At 46.9% G+C, this 18,018-nt stretch overlaps 1 protein-coding gene across 2 annotated transcripts in view; it reads left to right on the top strand.

Annotated features, from left to right (window-relative positions):
* The first annotated feature begins 1,864 nt into the window (after nucleotides 1–1,864).
* TP53I13 (tumor protein p53 inducible protein 13) overlaps nucleotides 1,865–18,018 on the top strand; it is a 32,497-nt gene continuing 16,343 nt past the window's right edge. Inside the window, exons 1-6 of one of the 2 annotated variants that reach the window (XM_088477760.1) lie at nucleotides 1,865–2,036; nucleotides 3,317–3,406; nucleotides 6,519–6,557; nucleotides 8,503–8,561; nucleotides 9,724–9,802; nucleotides 12,502–12,630. In XM_088477760.1, coding sequence (XP_088333886.1) covers nucleotides 1,959–2,036; nucleotides 3,317–3,406; nucleotides 6,519–6,557; nucleotides 8,503–8,561; nucleotides 9,724–9,802; nucleotides 12,502–12,630 — 474 coding nt within the window. In that variant the 5' untranslated portion in view covers nucleotides 1,865–1,958. The remainder of the gene's footprint in view (nucleotides 2,037–3,316; nucleotides 3,407–6,518; nucleotides 6,558–8,502; nucleotides 8,562–9,723; nucleotides 9,803–12,501; nucleotides 12,631–18,018) is intronic. The other variant, XM_088477761.1, reaches the window with a different exon arrangement.

Consider the following 18,018-nt stretch of genomic DNA (forward strand, 5'->3'; position numbering starts at 1 on the left):
GCCCCAGGCCAGAAGATAGATGATCGTTGTTCAGTGTGTATGAATAGTGGCGTCACAAGGGGGGTGCGGTCCGCATCCGGATGTCACCCGCTGAGGGGGGACACCAAGGTGCAAACTTCCCCTCACTGACAGGAGCTGGATGCTGCATTGTAGCATTAAGTGCAGCACTCGGCTGCTGACACTGAGGGAGGCAGCCGACCTCCTGCACCCCCCCCCTCCAACTTCCTTCCCAAGTAATAAGCATTGGGGTTCGGGCTGAGGCCACGCTGTTTCCCGTGTGGCTATGCCCCCTTCCACGTGGTCACAACCATTTTTGACAGTGCGGCACAGCATCCTTCCCCGCACCGGGTGACACCGCAGGGAGGGTCACCACTGTGTATGAATCATCATCTGTAGATATATCTGCAGATCACTCGATCTGCACATATGTTAGGTGTGTACCCAGCTTTAGTACATATAGGGCCGTATTCAATTTGAGGCGAAAAGTCAGTTTTCGGCGAAAACTGTTCGCCGATGATGTCATTTTCGCCTGTTTGGCTTTTACCCCGTATTCAATTTGAAAGGCGGAAAGTCAATGCAATGTAATAGGCGAAAAAGTATCGCCTATGAATAGCAGGCGGAAAAAAGTGCAGAATTGGGGTTTAGAATTGCGCTGACCGACTTGGGGTGCTAATGCTTTGGACCTGGAGCCCCGGTGATTGGGTGTCCGGGCTGTGGCATTACACCCCAGTCGGTTGGGTCTGGTGCTGGTCTTAAATATTAGGGATCCCCACATCTTTTTTTCCCCCCTATATTTAAAGCCAGGACTGGTCCCTGCAGCCTGGTGTTGGTTTCTAAAATACGGTGGAACCCTACATATTTTGTTCCCCATATTTTTAGAAACCAGGACTGGCTGGCAAGCCTGGGGCTGGTTTGGCTTTGGGGGGGCTATGTCATTTTTTTTTTTTTACTTTTAACCCGTTTTTTTTACAGGTAAAACACAATGGGAATTTTCGGGAAATATTACAGGGACCCCCCCCTAAAGATGTGTAGACATAGTGGATCACTATGGGTACCCCCATTTTTATCTCCTGAAGGAAGTCGGGGTTTCAAATAGCGGTGGCAGGTGCATTTTTGCAGAATTTTTTAAAATGCGTTTAGGTACTTAAAAATATGCTAGTACCCGTTTTCAAGTACCCCAAATTTGATGGGACCACTTTAAAAAAAAAAAAAAAAGCTGCTCTTCTGCATCACTTCCTCAATGTCGGGAAAAAAAACACATACCGCGGCTATTTAAAAACCTGACTTTCTTTTGCAGGCAAAAACAGGGGTACCCATAGTGATCCCTCTGGTCTGGACATCTTTAGGAGGGTCCTACAATTATTTCCCGAAAATTCTCATTTTTTTTTGACGATCCGAGTTTCGCCGGTTCCCGGTTTCGCCTACTTTCAAATTGAATATGGGGATATAGTGGGCACGCGTACGAAAAGTCTTCGCCTCCAAACTGGCGATGTAGGCGAAAATGGGATTTCGCCGGCAGAGGCGAAAATGCCGCTTCAAATTGAATACGGACCATAGACCCCAAAGAAGCTACCAATCATCTCCTATCATTTTTTAAACACAGCCTCTAAAGTTACAGTTATAAGATGATTGGGTGGTTCTTTATCTCTCCTTTTTATCTCTACCCAAGGCTTAGTACATTTCCCCCTTATGGGCCAGCAATGCACCATACTAGTTACACACACATATGCCCAGTGAGGGAGAAACGTGTCTCGTGAAAGAAAACACAACGTAAGTGGCTGTGATTGACGCTGGGGGCGGAGTCAGGGCTCAGGGGTGTCTGATAGGCGGTGACTTGTAATGGGTGCTCACTGATTGGCAGACACGCGGGCAAGCTGGAAGAACGTGACGTGCGGTGACGGGGGAGCTGCTATAGTCCGGGCCTCTTCCTCCGGGATGTGCTGCTGAGAGCAGCCGGGATGTGGTGGCTGTGTGCGGTCTACGCTGCTGTCCTGCTCCCGGGCTGGGCGGAGAGCGCTGTGTGTGACGATGGTCAGGTGAGCTCTCCTGTATGATTGCTGCATGTAATACAGTACCCGGTTCTTGTATATACACTTAGGCTACTTAGTGCAGCATGGGACCGAAGTTTTCCAGATTGCATCCAAGTGGGTGCTGATATACCCCCTCCTCCCCCCAATCTCCTTTACTAAATGTTGTGTTATATATGGAATATAACATCCCCTATACTTACCTGCCTATTGTGCTACTCACCTGTGATGCAGAATCATTCTGTTTATTTTAAATGACTATAGCATTTTTATCTGTGTTTCTACAATTGGCAAAGCTGCTTAGTAAGTGAGCCAAGGACAAGTCTTAGATTAGTGATACCACCCCCCCCCCCCCCCCCCCCCCCCACGCGCCCCATTCCAAATGACCACTTGTGAGACATGAAGGGTCACCATTTCCCAAAAGGTGTTGCAAAAAAAAATATAATTTTACTGGTGTCAGAAGCTGGTGAAGAAGGATGAGCTCTGTTTTGTGGAGCTTGGTCTGGGCTTAATGTTGGGAGTGGACTGTTTGTGTTATGATTCATGATATTATGTTGAATTACTGCACTTTTAGCCTAATAAACAAAGATCTTTTAGGATCACTGAAATCTTTAATCCTACAAGATGCTACTTTTTCCAGGACACACTGCGAGGTGGGGGTGTAATATGAGATCCTTTGCTAAAGCCCCACCCCTTTAGCTTGCATTACTGTGGTGGACCCGTGCAAATGTCCTTTTTGCCTCTATTAAAATCGCACTGGCCGTTTCCAGCTGATTTGTTTATTTAGAAGTTGTTTTTTTTTTTATTTTATTTAGTGTACCTGGAAATGTGCTGGTTTGCCAAAGAGCAACTGAATGATGTAAACTATATATGTCCCATTAAAAATACGGAACAATAAATGAGCTTAGATCTTGTATTTTTAGGAATTAGAAATAGTTTTGCAACCTTTTCGCCCTGTATGGAACACCGATATAATACTCTCTCCACCTGCTTTCAATAATTTCCCACTGTAAAATTAAATACATTTTTTGCACTTCTCCCCAAACTATCTGCACCAGTGAGCCTATTATTTTCTATAAGGATTGCCCCCATTCCCAATACTTCTGTCGACCAGTTCACACTTCTGTTCCTCTGCAGTTGCTGCCAACTTGTGCCACAAACTGAAGCACTTTGGCGGAAGTCTGGACACACCTGCTTAAATGGAGGCACAGTGGCAACAAATAACATCTTGCTCTGTAGCTCAGTCATTTTGGACATTGTCATGAGGCTCACAGCCTTCTTTCTTTCAGTTCAATATTCAGTTCGACCTGCCAGATGACAGTGTCTATTTGTGCACCGGAGATTATATTCCTCTCCCAAAGCAGGTAAGAAAATTACAGGTAATTGTCTGCTTCCTAAAATTTATTTATTTCACATAATTTGCTCAGTCTGATTTGCTCATTTGCTCCTTCCTTCATGAGACATGTTGGTGCAAGTTATAACCTTTTATGAACCATACAACATTTAGGGGTCTATTTACTAAGCAGTGTTAGGAGACAGAGTGATAAGGTGCCAGCCAATCAGCTCCCAACTGTCATTTTTTAAACACAGCTGTGAGATGACAGTTGGGAGCTGATTGGCTGGTACCTTATCACTTTCTTATCACTCTGTCTCGTAACACTGCTTAGTAAATAGACCCCTTATTATTAATCATATAGTATGAGATCCATAGCCCATCCACTGTCACGTACATCATTTTCAGAGTATATACAAATAATGTGTGTACAAAAGACTTTAGCAGGTATTGTTCTTAGAAAGGCAGGATAGGTGCCAGATGACAGTTTGCACGTGTGTTTTTCTCGTGGATATCCGTTTCTAAAGAAGAGTTTCATTCCAAAACAAGTACAGTGTTTGCAGCCATATTTCTAGAAATAAATGTGAAATGGTTTGAATCGTATTCAATAAAGCAGCTGTCCCATGGAAAAGTTATGTTAAGAAATAAAAAAAACATAACTTTTGTGGATATTTACCTTGGTTTGTTTCTTCAGCTTGCTCTTATTGACAATTGATTATATGACTACCATGGCAGTAAGTTACTTGGCACATTATATAATGGTCTTCATTCTAGCACCCTGCACCCACAGCTGATGCAACAAACTGTTGAGATACAGAAGTTTGTGTGCTAGAATCACCAAAGCAGGGAGCGACACCCCAGGCAGGATAGAGGAACTGCACGGGTTGTAACAGGTGCAGGGTGCCAGAATAAACGCTAATATAATTAATAGAGAAGCTTTGGAAATCCCTCTGAGCTTTGTTTTCACTGTGACATCTTCCATTTCCATTTATAAATCCTGATGCTGAGAGCCATATAGAACTTTTGGTCTGTGAATGTACCGATAATCTGATTGGCTACAGATTGTACCATCCCTGCCATTTCAAAACAAAGGACATCCTGGGTGAGCAGGGGTTGAATAATTAATCTGGACAATGGAAATCAAATGCCATTGTCACATGTGAGTGCGTTTGACATTAAGGGGTCTATTTACTAAGCAGTGTTAGGAGACAGAGTGAAAAGTGATAAGGTGCCAGCCAATCCGCTCCCAACTGCCATCTCTAAGGCTGTGTTTGAAAAATGACAGTTGGGAGCTGATTGGCTGGCACCTTATCACTTTTCACTCTGTCTCCTAACACTGCTTAGTAAATAGACCCCATAGGGACTTATGCAGTGTCTGGAGCAAATTTGTTTTTAAAAAAACTATTGCAATGCTGGGGAAACATATGCATTTATTTATTAAACATGAAGGGAAAAAGCTTTCTGCTTTGTATTTACACTGAAAATTAGGATTAGGCTAGGGCATACCCCTTCCCAATTCAATATATTTCAGCACATTTTAAATTTGAGCCAGCATCCCGACAGGGTTAGGACACTGTCGGTAGGAATTCTAACCCTCCCTCCCCTAGTGCCTAAACCTAAGCCCCCCCTCTCTGCACTCTAAACCTAACCCTAACTCTGCCCCTAGTGCCTAAGCCCTAAAGCTAACCCCTGGCTTCTGACAGGTGTCTTGATTCTGGTGCCGTTATTCTAAGTGCCAGCATCCCGTGTGCTGGGATATTGACCGTATCCCACTTCAGAGACATCAGTGCCCTTGTGTTGAACGTGAAACATGGAGCTGGAAAGTCCAGAAGAGCTGCAATGCAATCGCAGCACTCCTGGACACAAGTATGACTTCATGTGATGGGTTCCAGTGTCACCCCAGGTACATGTGTTGTACTGGCTTTAACAAAATAAAAATCTAGTTAAGCGTACGTGTTTTGCTGCCAGCAGATATGAGGCCTGAGGAGCTCAGGGGTGTGGTATTAAAGACAGACAGTATGAAGTTTTACTGGTTCTGAGTGTCGACATGGTCATTAGGTCGATCATCATTTTGTAGACATGTATTTAGGTCGACAGGGTTAAATGGTTGACACAGTCAAACGGTTACCATCTAACATGTCGACACTTTTTTTTTTTTTTTTTTTTTTTAGCCTAAACCTAACCCTAAATATCATGAAAAATCAATTTATCAATATTTTAGTGTCGACATGTTGAATGTCGACAATTTAACCCAGTCGACCTAAATACATGTCTACGAATGATGGTCGACCCTTTTTTTTATTGTCGACCGATACCCGAGCTCCGACTCTAGTCTAGTGACGGGCAACCTGATATACTTATTAACAGTTACTTCTATAGTGCCAGCATATTCTTTTGTGCTTTACCATTGGGAGCAAACAGCAATAAAGCAAGGCTGGGTAATTACAGACAATCAGAGGGAAGAGGGCCCTGCTCGCCAAGCTTACACTCTACATCAGGGAAGACATTACAGTTCATCTCTGTAATTAGGGAAATTAATAGATTTAATAAAAGAAAGATACCTGTTAGCAGTAAAATATCAGAAGGTGTTTTAATGAAGTGTTATAAGACATAATAAGCAAAGCAAGTGGTAGCTGAGCACCACAAGAGAAGGAGAAGAGGGCCATGTGCAGCCTAGGGTCCCCTGTAGCCCATCGCTGCCTTAGTCAGCTGAACCATAAAGATGTTATTAGACACTTTTAAGTTTTATGGCAATTATAAATGCACATTATTTTACAGCCTGGGATTTAATATGGAATGCATCATTGATAACCTAATACCCAATGTACAGTTAGCTATATCACATTTTACTGTAGGTGACCTATTATTCCTAATATCAAGGTCTGTGAACATAAGCGTGTAACTATGTGCTGCGTTTATATAGCTTCCTGTGCAATATCTGAGTCACATATCCTCTTTCTAGTTGACCCAAGTCCTTTGCATGGCCTGATGTGCAATGTGTGGAGACTGTTATTGGCTGGCTGGCTGGTTGGCATTTGTGTTGATCTGTATATTTACAAAGAGATTGCTGATCCTCTCCATATCATTGTGTTTGGTATTACAATGTAATGCATTTGTTTCATTGTTTCTTCTCTGTTGTTTTTGTCACTGTTCTGCAGCCGGTGTTACCCAGTGTCGCCACCAGGTATAAGCAGGAGGTAAGAGGCGTATACACTGTATATAACTTATTCCATTATTTTTAATGATAATTGCCTGAAAAACTACTGACTGCTATTATTTTGTACTTACATTTGTGTTCTTAAATTTACCCGGAAGGGAAATATGAAAGATTATGTCAGATATATCAGATATACGATATTCAACCCAGCACCGTGTCAGAGTCCTTGTAACTTATTTATGTATGTCCTTGTTGTGACAAGGGGCTGATTTGTAACAAAGCAGTTATACATGGAGTACTGCTGTAATGGCTATACCTGCCTGCCAACATTTAACATTATGGAACTTAGGACCTGATTCAGACCCGCTCGCTAGGATGCGTTTGCACGCAGCCAGTCGATTGTTTGCATTCTGCGCATGCATACGCATCGCAAACCGTGTGCGCGAACCAGTGCGAGCAATTGGAAAGCGCTCGCTGCGCATAGACTGCCCGGCAGAATGAGTGACAGGAGATGTCGTTTGCGGGTGGTGACGGGCTGGCCGCTAGAAACGGTGGAGTGGAGGTGCAAATGCAGGCGTGCCTGAGCGTCTTAACGCCATTTCAGAGGCGTGCATAGTTAAAAGGCAGCATCATTGTACACGTCACTTGGTAGTATTCACTTGCAGTGCTTGCGGCTGGGTATGGTCAACCACAAGTGCTGCAATCGCATCCGATATTACGATGGTTGCATACACTTCCTGGACATAACGTGCACAAGTGGGCGTCTTAAGACAGGCTGGTGGGCGTCTGCATACACAATGCGATCGCACGCTAAGACATAGTGAACATGCTAATGCCTTGCCGTTCAATCGCCTGCCTTGCCGAATTTGCATACGCATCTAGCGAGCGGGTCTGAATCGGGTCCTTAGCCCGAGTTATAGCAACTGCAAAGTGATTGCCACAATAAAGGATATAATATAATCACATTGTGATGTTCCGTTATTAATAGAGGACACAGGACCTCATTCAGACCCGCTCGCAAGCGGGTCGATGGTTGTGCATTGTGTGTGCAATGCGCGTGCGCAAGCCCTGTAGCAAGTGAGAAATTCACTTGCTCTGGGGCTCGCTACAAACGGGGTGGCTGTCGATTTTGATCGACAGCTCGCCCCGTTTTGTAGGCGGGGTGGGGGGGGATGGCTGGACAAATAGGCGTTCATGAAGGAACACCTGCCGTTTGTGGGCAGCCCTACTGACATCGCCAGTGATGTCAGTAGTGAGCTTCCGGCTCTATTAGAGGTCACCCACAGCTTAGCGAGCGACCAGGAGGCCGGGACAAAAAATAAAAAAACGGCCGCCCTGATGCAGAGCGAGCGCTCGCTTTTTGCGAGTTGCTCTGAATCAGAGCCAAAGCCCATTAGTGTATTGAAACAAACAGGTACTATACTTTGATCAGAAATAAAGAAAAATATGCAGGGCTCACCAATGGGTGATTGATGTCTGAGTGTAGCAATGAATGTATCAGGACACTAAGTAGAAGGTTCCAAATGGTTCATTTTAACAACAAAAAACAAATTTGTTTATGATAAATAGGGGGGGGTGGTGGTGTGTGAGGGACTAGCAATTGGTAAGAGATAACAATGGTAGTGAAAAAAAATGGTGAAATCGACAGTATTCCAACGTAAATGCAGAAATTGGATGTAATACACTGCCCCCCCTAATTTATAATAATCTTTAATCATATTTTTTAACCATGATCTACCACCACAATTTATTTTTTAATTTTTTTATTACAAATACGCCATTTGAACCATTCCTCTAAAGTAAATGTCTTGCTGATTGTCTTTATTTGTAAATAATGAAGTGCACACAGGTTGCTTACATCCTAACTTTTTACAAAGCCAAGGAGAGCATTTTATTTTAGAGCCTGTATTATTACTCGTCCGCCTTTTTTACTATGTTTATTACTGTATATGGGTAAAGTAATGAATATATCTGTTCTCTTGCAGAATTCCTATCATGCTTGTATGGATACTGCAATAGAGTATACAGCTCCAATTCCAAACAGGTGAGCCGCACAGTAGCCACTTGTACTGCAGTGTACCTGTTGCCTTCAGATAGTGGATGCAGCCACACTTTGTTTCATTTTGCGCCTGAGAATATATGTTCATGTATAAATATACTATGAATTGAAAAGTGGCATATTTTGGTGTGTGTTTTGTTTTCATTTTATAAACCGGATGGAGGGGAGAAAGTTGGGGGCCAAAGTTCCAGGAGAGGGGGTGGGTGTCTCAGTCAATAGGGAGAAGGTCCTTGTGAAATGAGATTCCCCCACCCCTAGCCTTATCATGAATGTTTGCTCAGCCCAGGGGGTAAATGTATTGGGCTGCAGCTTTGAGACATCGGCGAGTTCCGTGCACGACTGCCTGATGTTTTAAAGTAGCAGCCTTCAAAGCCAGGTTGATTTTGTCTATTAAAAGACTGCTACTTTAAAACCTCAGGAAGTCTCGCGCCGAACTCGCCAATAGGCTGCAGCCTATTACATTTACCCCCTAATTGGTTTCCTTCACATTCATCTAACTTGGTGTGGAAAAAAAAGCTGCGGTTGTTGCTTTGCTGATTGAGAGACTCAGTCACACACAGATATACAAGTGGTGCATATCAAATTTATCACCACAGTCTCCTGGTGCGCCCTAATCCCATTGCATTGCGAGTTAGACTAATTTTTGGCTGAAAAAGATGCATGTTTTTAATTTCATGGTTTTCCGAGGCTGCCCATGTATCATGCAGATCAGGCAGTATACCGCATAATGATGCACATGTCTGATACTCCGTACTCTACAGACCAAGGGCCTGATTCAGACTTGGGAATAGAGAGAGCTCTCTCAACTGACCATCTTGGTGAAACCATGCTGCACTGCAGGAGGGGCAGATCTAAAATGTGCAGAGAGATTTAGATTTGGGAGGAGTGTTTCCAATCTGACATCTAAATTGTAGAGTAATAATAAAGCTGTGCAGTATTTGTGGGCTACATGCAAAAACAGCCAGTATTTATCCCACATGTAAAAAAAATTATGTTTTTTTACACCCCGTGCATTGCAGTATGGTTTGTTCAGGTTCACAGTTGAGAGAGATATCTCACTATTTTCCCAAGTCTGAATCAGGCCCCAAGTGTTTTTCATATGCATCACATATCTGTACAAGCTGGTAATGCATTTCTTTCCATGCAGTGGAGCACATCGACCTGCATGGGCCAGGTATGGAGAATACATCTACTGCCCACCTCAGCGATGGGTCCACAACCTCCAGGTGGGTAATTCTGGAAGAAAGTGTGACTGGGAACGAATGTGCCCACCCTGAAGGGATGACCTCAGCTTTTATTTAGGTCATAATGATGCTTATATATGCCAGTGATCATGGTGAGCGAAAAGAATTGTGGGTCTCAGGGACCCCTCACTTTCAAAAATTGGGGTCCTATTACACTGTTTTTGGGTCCCATTACATTTTATGGGGGGGTGAGGGCAGGCAGCAGTTTGGACAGAGCTGGGGGCAGTTAGCAGTTGGGATAGAGGAGGTTAAGGGCAATAAGCAGTTTGTATATTCTCCCTGTGCTTGCGTGGGTTTCCTTTGGGTACTCCGGTTTCCTCCCACACTCCAAAGATATACTGGTAGGTTAATTGGCTCCCAACAAAAATTAACCCTAGTGTGTATGTGTGTGAGCATGTGATAGAGAACATAGATTGTAAGCCCCACTGGGGCAGGGACTGGTGTGAATGGCCAAATATTCTCTGTAAGCGCTGTGGAATATGTGTGCGCTATATAAATAACTGGTAATAATAATAATAAGCAGTAGGGGTAGAGCTGGGGGTAAAGGGAATTGGGGCAGGCAGAGCTGGGGGCAGGGAGGGATAAGTGCAGACCATAGTTGTGATAGTGCTAGGGGAAGGTAGTGGTGGGGGGTAGTAAGGGAGCAAGGGTAGACTGCAGCTGGGGCAGTACTGGGGTAAGGAAGAGGTTAGGGTCAGGCAGTACTAAGGGTAGGGAGGGGGTAAGGATAGTTAGCAGCTGGGGGTAAGGAGGAGGTTAGGCACAGGCAGCGCTGGGCGTAGGGAGGGGGCAAGTGTAGATAGCTGGGGCAGTACTGGTGGCAAGGAGGAGGTTAGGGACTGCTGGGTGTAGGGAGGGTACAAGAGTAGGTAGCTGGGGCCGTATTGGGGGTAAAGAGGAGGTTAGGGACAGGCAGTGCTTGGGGGTAAGGTGGAGGTTAGGGACAGGCGGTGCTTGGGGCTAAGGTGAGTGCTGCACACAGTTGGGGATAGTGAAGGCATTCACAGTCAGGATTAGTAGGGGGGCGCACAGCCTGCCAGTAATAATACTAGCGGAAGGGCCACACAGCCGACCAGTTTGTAGCACCAGGGACAGAGGTCCTCACCTTTCAGGTCGCTTCTCTCCACCTGCATCGTGTTCACCTGTTTCTGCAGCACCTACAGGTCTGAAGTGTTCTGCACCGTGGCCGATACCTCTCCCACCTACAGCCAACAATTTCCCCGCCTGGGTCCGACATCCCCACAGACACCGCTCCCCCTTCCTCGGTCTGAGATCCCCACTGAGGCGCAGTGAAAGAGTGGCTGCGGCGGCAGCACAGTGTGTGGGAGTGAGCCGGGAGCACAGGGGGGGTGGGCATAGGAGGAAGAGTGACAGAGCCTGTCTAAGTTAGACTCTGGGAGGAGCGAGCGGACGGCACGGCACGCTGCAGAACGCGGACACGGAGGGGGAACCGCAAGCAACAGGGATTCTGGGAGCTGTAGTCAGGAGAATGTGACGGTGGCGATTGGTTGAGAAGCCGCCTGCGGTGATTGGATGCTGCAGCTCTACAGAGGACAAACTGAGCGGGTCCTGTAGGACCCACTCATTTAAAAGAATCGGGTCCCAAAGTTCCTGTAGCGCATAAAAACCGCACTATAGCGCTTATTTTGCAAACCCTGTATGCATTACAATAAGCAGAGGTTGGTATCCGTCTATTACTAGTAGATAACGGCTAATTAATGACTAATAATTCTCAAGGAGAATCTGAGGCGGGTCTCTCTAAGTTTGGGAGCACTACTTGTCTCATTTGTTCTCTACACCTAGACTGCAACGTCATTTGGACAGGGCCGTCTTTACCTTTTTTTTTTTTTTTTTATGTCATTGTATGTTGTTTATTTGTATCATGATACCCTCAATGTCCAGCATTATTAATAGAAAAAAAAAATATAGGGTATTAGGAAGCAGATAATGGCACATCTGACAAAATGGGACACGTGTGCATCGCTGCTGAACAACGGCGGGCACACAGAAGTTTGTGATGGCAACATACACACCGTGGCCTTCCATCCCATATCCCTTGCGTTCAGAACATCTTTAAATTACTGCACACGCAAGAGGCACTATGGTGAGTGGAATTATAGGTCTCGTGTTCCCATCAGTTGGGACAAACGTGTGGCCTGTGGGACAGCCTGATAACACTGAGACCGTCCCTAACTGGGGACACTTGTGTAATTAGTCTTCCCTAAATGGTGATCTCTAGTAAAGTTCTAGCAAAGACCATTCTATATATTCATCATGTAATATTTATATTGGATACATCCAGAAGTTAAAATACAAAATTGCAGGTTACTGTATATCCTGGAAGAGCTTATTGTGTTCTCCGTTCATTTACAGCATTAAAATGTTTTGTTTTTCCAAACTTCGTACTTCTGAGGTGCAGTAAATTGTACTGACTTGTTGTGATGTGGGGGTTGGTGTCACTGCTTATTTAATATGTCACTGTGTAGTAATACAAGTATGACTAATCCAATATTTTGGTGCTTTAAACTGGTCAATGCAAATGTTTTCTCTTTTTTTTTTTTTTTTCCTATTCACGAGCTCCTGAATAAATTCTGTCCTGCTTTCATCAAAAGTAAAGGATAATAATTGTAATGGTGCTGTATACGGTACGTGATGCCATGACTCTATGCTATGTATTGTAGCATGCGGGTGTGGCTTTCCTGTACCATCCTTGTGTACACCCGCATCTGAGGGAAGCATTCTCCTTGGTGGCCAGAAGCTGCACGCCTAAACATGTAATCACACCACTCCCGATGCTCTCCAGGGAACGGGTAAGACTCATTATGCCACGGTACAGTATTTTCTGCTAACGCAGGATCTGAAAAACATATGGTGCAAAGTGTGAAGCCCCACCCCATTTATTTCAGACTCCGCCCAAAATACACATTTTTATGTTAGGACCTTCATCTATGTAAACTTTTTTTTTTTTTTTTCTCTTGCAGCATGATAACAGTTTACACTGTTATCATGCAATCCCTCCACCCCCTTTACCATGGCCGGTGCAAGGTTTCAGGGCGCCCTAGGCAAAGGTTCACAAAGCCGCCCCTGTTTTTCCCCAAACCCTTCGCCCAGCTCACAGACGCATACACAGCGCCCTAATAATATTCACATGACCCGAATTAAAGGGATGATTCCCCCTGCAGTGCCCCCAGTAGTAATGCTCCCTGCAGTGCCCCCAGTAGTAATGCTCCCTGCAGTGCCCCCAGTAGTAATGCCTCCCTGCAGTGCCCCAGTAGTAATGCCCCTTGAAGTGCCCTCAGTAGCAAGGCCCCTGTAGTGCCCCCTGTCTGTGTACACACATGCTGCCTGCTGTACATATCTGTCTGTGTATACATGCAGTATAAACTGGTTGTTTCACCATATATTATTAATCTTCTAGATACTTAGCCCATACAGTCAGGTGCATAAATATTGGGACATTGACAGAATTGTCATATTTTGGCCTCTATTCACCACCACAATGGCTTTGAAATGAAACAAACAAGATGTGCTTCAACGATTTAATTTGAGGGTAATTACATCCAAATCAGCTGAACGGTGTAGGAATTACAACGGTTTCTATATGTGCCTCCCACTTTTTAAGGGGCCAAAAGTAATGGGACTATCAACTCAAAAGCTATTTCATGGACAGGTGTGGGTTATTCCCTCGTTATTTCATTATCAATTAAGCAGGTAAAAGGTCTGGAGTTGATTCTAGGTGTGACATTTGCATTTGGAATCAGTTGCTGTCGACTCTCAATATGAGATCCAAAGAGCTGTCACTATCAGTGAAGCAAGCCATGATTAGGCTGAAAAATCAAAACAAACCCATCAGAGAGATAGCAAAAACATTAGGTGTGGCCAAATCAACTGTTTGGAACATTCTTAAAAAGAAAGAACGCGACTTCCGGTTCCGACATGGAGGAGTGAGCAGCTACTTCCACGAGCTCCATCTCCTCAGCCGCCTAAATATTCTCACGGCTAAATTTTAAGCCTCCCAGCTGGCAATAAACAACACCGACTGACAGCCTAGCTGCCCATGGATAAATTTCTCACCCAACAGCAGACGCCACAAACCGCGCAGCCGCTACCTTCCAGACAGGAGAAACGCCGAGCTGAAACAAACATGGCGCCGGGTGCTGATAAAGCCGCTGGAACACCTGCAGCGAAGAAGCCAAATCCCACGCTGACACAAGACACAGCATCAGCGCAGGTATGCAGACCACTTGATTCCCCTATCACATACAGTGACATTGTTGAGGCCATCAAAACGACCATGACCCCCCTGCTAACACAAGCGGTTGCTGACATCACCGCTCAGTTACACCAGTTAACCCATAGGGTATCAGTAGCTGAAGACAGAATTGGGGTGAATTTTGAAGAGATCTCTCAACTTAAATGATCTTTCCAAAACTTAGAAAAAGAAAACTGGCAATTATGGAACAAAGTTGACGACCTGGAGAACAGGTCCCGCCGCAATAACATCCGTATAGTGGGAATCCCTGAATCAATTAAAGGTCCGTCCTTATCCCATTTTGTTCGGAATACTCTGCCCTCACTTCTGGGTATTGAATCTGAATGCGCTGATCTAGTTATAGAAAGAATCCATAGAATTGGCAGAAATACACCTTCTTCCACCAAACCAAGGGTTACATTATTCAAATGTCTCAATTACCTGCATAAGGCTGTGATTTGGTCCGCCTCCAGGATTTTTCTGTGGAACTGTCTAGAGCGAGAAAAGCGTTTGCACCAGTATGCGCCTCTCTTATTCAAAGCAAACGCAAATTCTCCCTGATGTACCCAGCTCGTCTGCGCTTATTCGAGGGTTCCACTTACAAAGACTTCACAAACCCAAGAGATGCCAAAGCCTATCTACAGGAGGAAAATGAAGAAAGGAATCATGATATCTCTGATGTCCCAACTATCACACCAACTTGAAGTATTCGGGACCTAGCCACTGGTTTACATTTTATCCATCAAGATCACTACAGATTCCCATGGCAGACAATATTACTCGCAAAGTTCCTCTTTTCAGGACTGCTTATTAATACATAGCAAAGAAAAAAAAAAACCCACAAGGTTATTGTCTACATATCCTGGGTTGTTATTTCTACTTCAGGGTCCATAGGGTATCCACAGGATACCTTGGGGGTATAGGTGTGACGTCAGTCGCAGGGCACCAAAGAGTTAAGCTTTCAGCCTCCCAGGATGCACTAGGTCCCCCTCCTATACCCCGCCCCCGGGCCAAGGCACCCCAGTTTAGTTTGGTGCCCGGCTGGAGTCGGGTGCACCTGTTGGAGTGGGGGCTAGAAGAGCCCCTGAAGCTTATTCTTCATGCAGCTGTGGCTGCACATCTGGATGAACAGCATGGGCAGTCAGTCCTGACGTCCATGCTGTCTTCCCTACACCCTGCCGGTACCAGAACGCCGGTACTGATCCGGGGATGCTGGTGGGCGTCTGGGGTCACAGCTAGCGGTGACTCCAGATGCTCCGGACCATGGCCGGATTCAAGGGGGACAGAGGTAAGCAGCGGGGTCCCGCGGTGGGTCCCCGCTGATCACATGGTCCTAAGTCCCCAGGCAGGGGGCTCCCTGGGGACTGGCTGCAGCGTGGAGCCAGGCGACCAACCTGCGCTTCCACTACCCCCTGGGACAGCGGACCGCAGCAGAGCGGTAGCGCTGCGGCGTCCCAGGGGTTAAATGCATGCCAGGGGAGCGCGCCTTCCCTGTCTCACAGCCGGCGCCTCCCCCGCTGCACACAGCCCTCTCTGCATGCTGCCGACTGGTCCTGTGGCAGCGCTCCTCCCCCAGGCCAGCCTCCTCTCTGCTCCTCGGCGGCCATCTTCTCAGAACGCATGGTGAACGCTGCTGGAAGCGCTGGACGGAAGCATCGTGGTCTGGGTCCCCCCGCATACCTCTCCTCCGCTGTGGTCAGGTCTGTGTATGCAGCGCTGTGTCCTACCAGGCCCTGTGTCTGTGTAGTTGAGTGATCAGCGCTGTTAGTGCAGGAATTGTTATTTCTCTGCATTGTATGTGACTGTGCTAGCGCTGCTGCCTGTAACTTTTCTTCTCTAAACTGTCAGCTTTATTACTGTCCCTGTTCTTCTGCTAAAGCCCTTGCGGTGCGGTGCTGCAGGGTGGTCTCTCGCCTATTTAATACTTAATTGGTGAGAGAGGTCACATACGTGGTGCCATCATGTCTGAAAGTGATTTTCCCCTCCGGCTACAGTGTACCACGTGCAAAGTACCGTTAGCGGAGGGGGAGGGTAGCGCGGAGGGCCTTTGCCGGCAGTGTTTGTCCATGGCGCGGCCTATTACGGTTACAGCACCGGTACAGGAGCCGCCCTGGGCTTGTTTCGCTCAGGCGTTAACAGCTTTAGTGGGCCAGTTAGCTCCGCAGCCCGCGTTTACTCCGAGGGGTTTGTCCCAGCAGTCTGTGGTGTCGTCACCCATGCAGGGGTTCCCACGACAATTGGTGGTACCCCACAGTCTCCCTATTTCCCCGCTCCCGGGTTCTCAGGAGCCAGCGTGGGTTAACTCCCTGACGAGTTCTGTACAGCACTTGTCGGATGTGTTGCAAGGGGAGTCTGTGATGCGGCCTCATAAAAGGCCGGTGGCGTCTCTGTCCGCTCCTTATGAGGATGACGAAGGGACGTCTGATGATGGGGAGATTCTTGATCCTTACGATCAGGAACCTCTCCATACTAAGGACGCTGATGCTAAGTCCAAAGTATATATTCCTGGACTTATTCGGGCGGTCCGCACAGCCTTGGTGATTGAGGACGAAGTTCCCCCAGCGGCTAAATCTAGGTATGCCTTTTTCAAAGATGTGAAGGGCGATGCCACAGTCTTTCCTCTTTCGGGTCAGTTGGTGGACCATTTAGAGGAGGCGTGGAAACAACCTGGCAAAAGATACCAGCCGCAGAGACGCCTGGCGGTGGCTTATCCGTTCGCGGATAATTATTTTGCTAAGTGGGAATCCCCTCCACAGGTGGATTCTCACGTGACCCGTCTTGTCCGTAGTGCCACATTGCCGATGCCATCCATGTCCTCCCTTAAGGATGCTACGGACCGCAAGGTAGAAATCTGCCTGAAGTCCGCTTATTCCCTTGCAGGGGGGGCAGCACGGCCGGCTATGGCCATTTGCTGGGTTGCCAGAGCGATGGAGCGCTGGGCGGATTCATTAGAGGCTTCTTTTGAATCCGACTGTCCGGCCGAACAGGCGGAGTTGATTGGCAATCTCCGTGATTCGGCCACCTACATCAACGAGGCGGCTCTAGACATTAGTACTCTGGTGTCTAGAATTTCTTCAGCAGCGGTAGCTGCTCGTCGCACCTTGTGGCTGCGATCCTGGAAGGCGGACGCAGATTCCAAGAAAGGTCTGGAAGCGTTGCCGTTTACCGGAGAAGTTCTCTTCGGTCCGGATCTGGATAAGATTGTGGCCACGCTGGCGGCAGCCAAATCTGCTTGTCTCCCGTCGGCCGCTGCTCCTTCTGGTTCGGGACCATCGTCCTTTCGGTCATCTAGGGCCCAGGGCAGGCCCAAACTACAGTCGTTTCCTCGACAGGCTGGCCCTAAGAAATCGGTCAAGCCCCGGAAGCAGGCATGGAGTACCAGACGTCCGGCCCCCAAGCCAGATGACAAGCCTGCGGCCTGACGGTCCGGGCCTCCCTTTGGGGGATCCCAGGGTGGGAGGCCGCCTGCTACAGTTCGCCCAGTGTTGGTCGACCACTACGACAGACACTTGGGTTCTGGAGGTGGTTTCCCACGGATACGCCCTCTCCTTCCGGCACAGACCCCCGGCTCGCTTCTTCACCACGGGTCTCCCATCAGACCGGAACAAGGCTACGGAGCTGCGGAAGGTATTGCACACTATGCTCCAGGCTGGAGTTATAGTGGCGGTTCCATTCTCCCAGAGGGGCCAGGGTTTCTATTCAAATCTATTTTTGGTACAGAAACCCAATGGGTCATATCGTCCGATTCTCAACCTCAAAGCACTCAACAAGTCTTTGCGGGTCCCGAAGTTTCGGATGGAGACCCTACGGTCCATCATTCTGGCGCTGGAACCTGGGGACTACTTGGTGTCATTGGACATACAGGACGCTTACCTGCATGTCCCTATTCTTTGGCGCCATCAACAGTTCCTCAGGTTTGCAATCCGCAGCGACCACTTCCAGTTTC

Source organism: Taudactylus pleione, unplaced genomic scaffold (genome assembly GCF_031769625.1).
Source record: "Taudactylus pleione unplaced genomic scaffold, aTauple2 ptg000203l, whole genome shotgun sequence".
Taxonomy (NCBI): domain Eukaryota; kingdom Metazoa; phylum Chordata; class Amphibia; order Anura; family Myobatrachidae; genus Taudactylus; species Taudactylus pleione.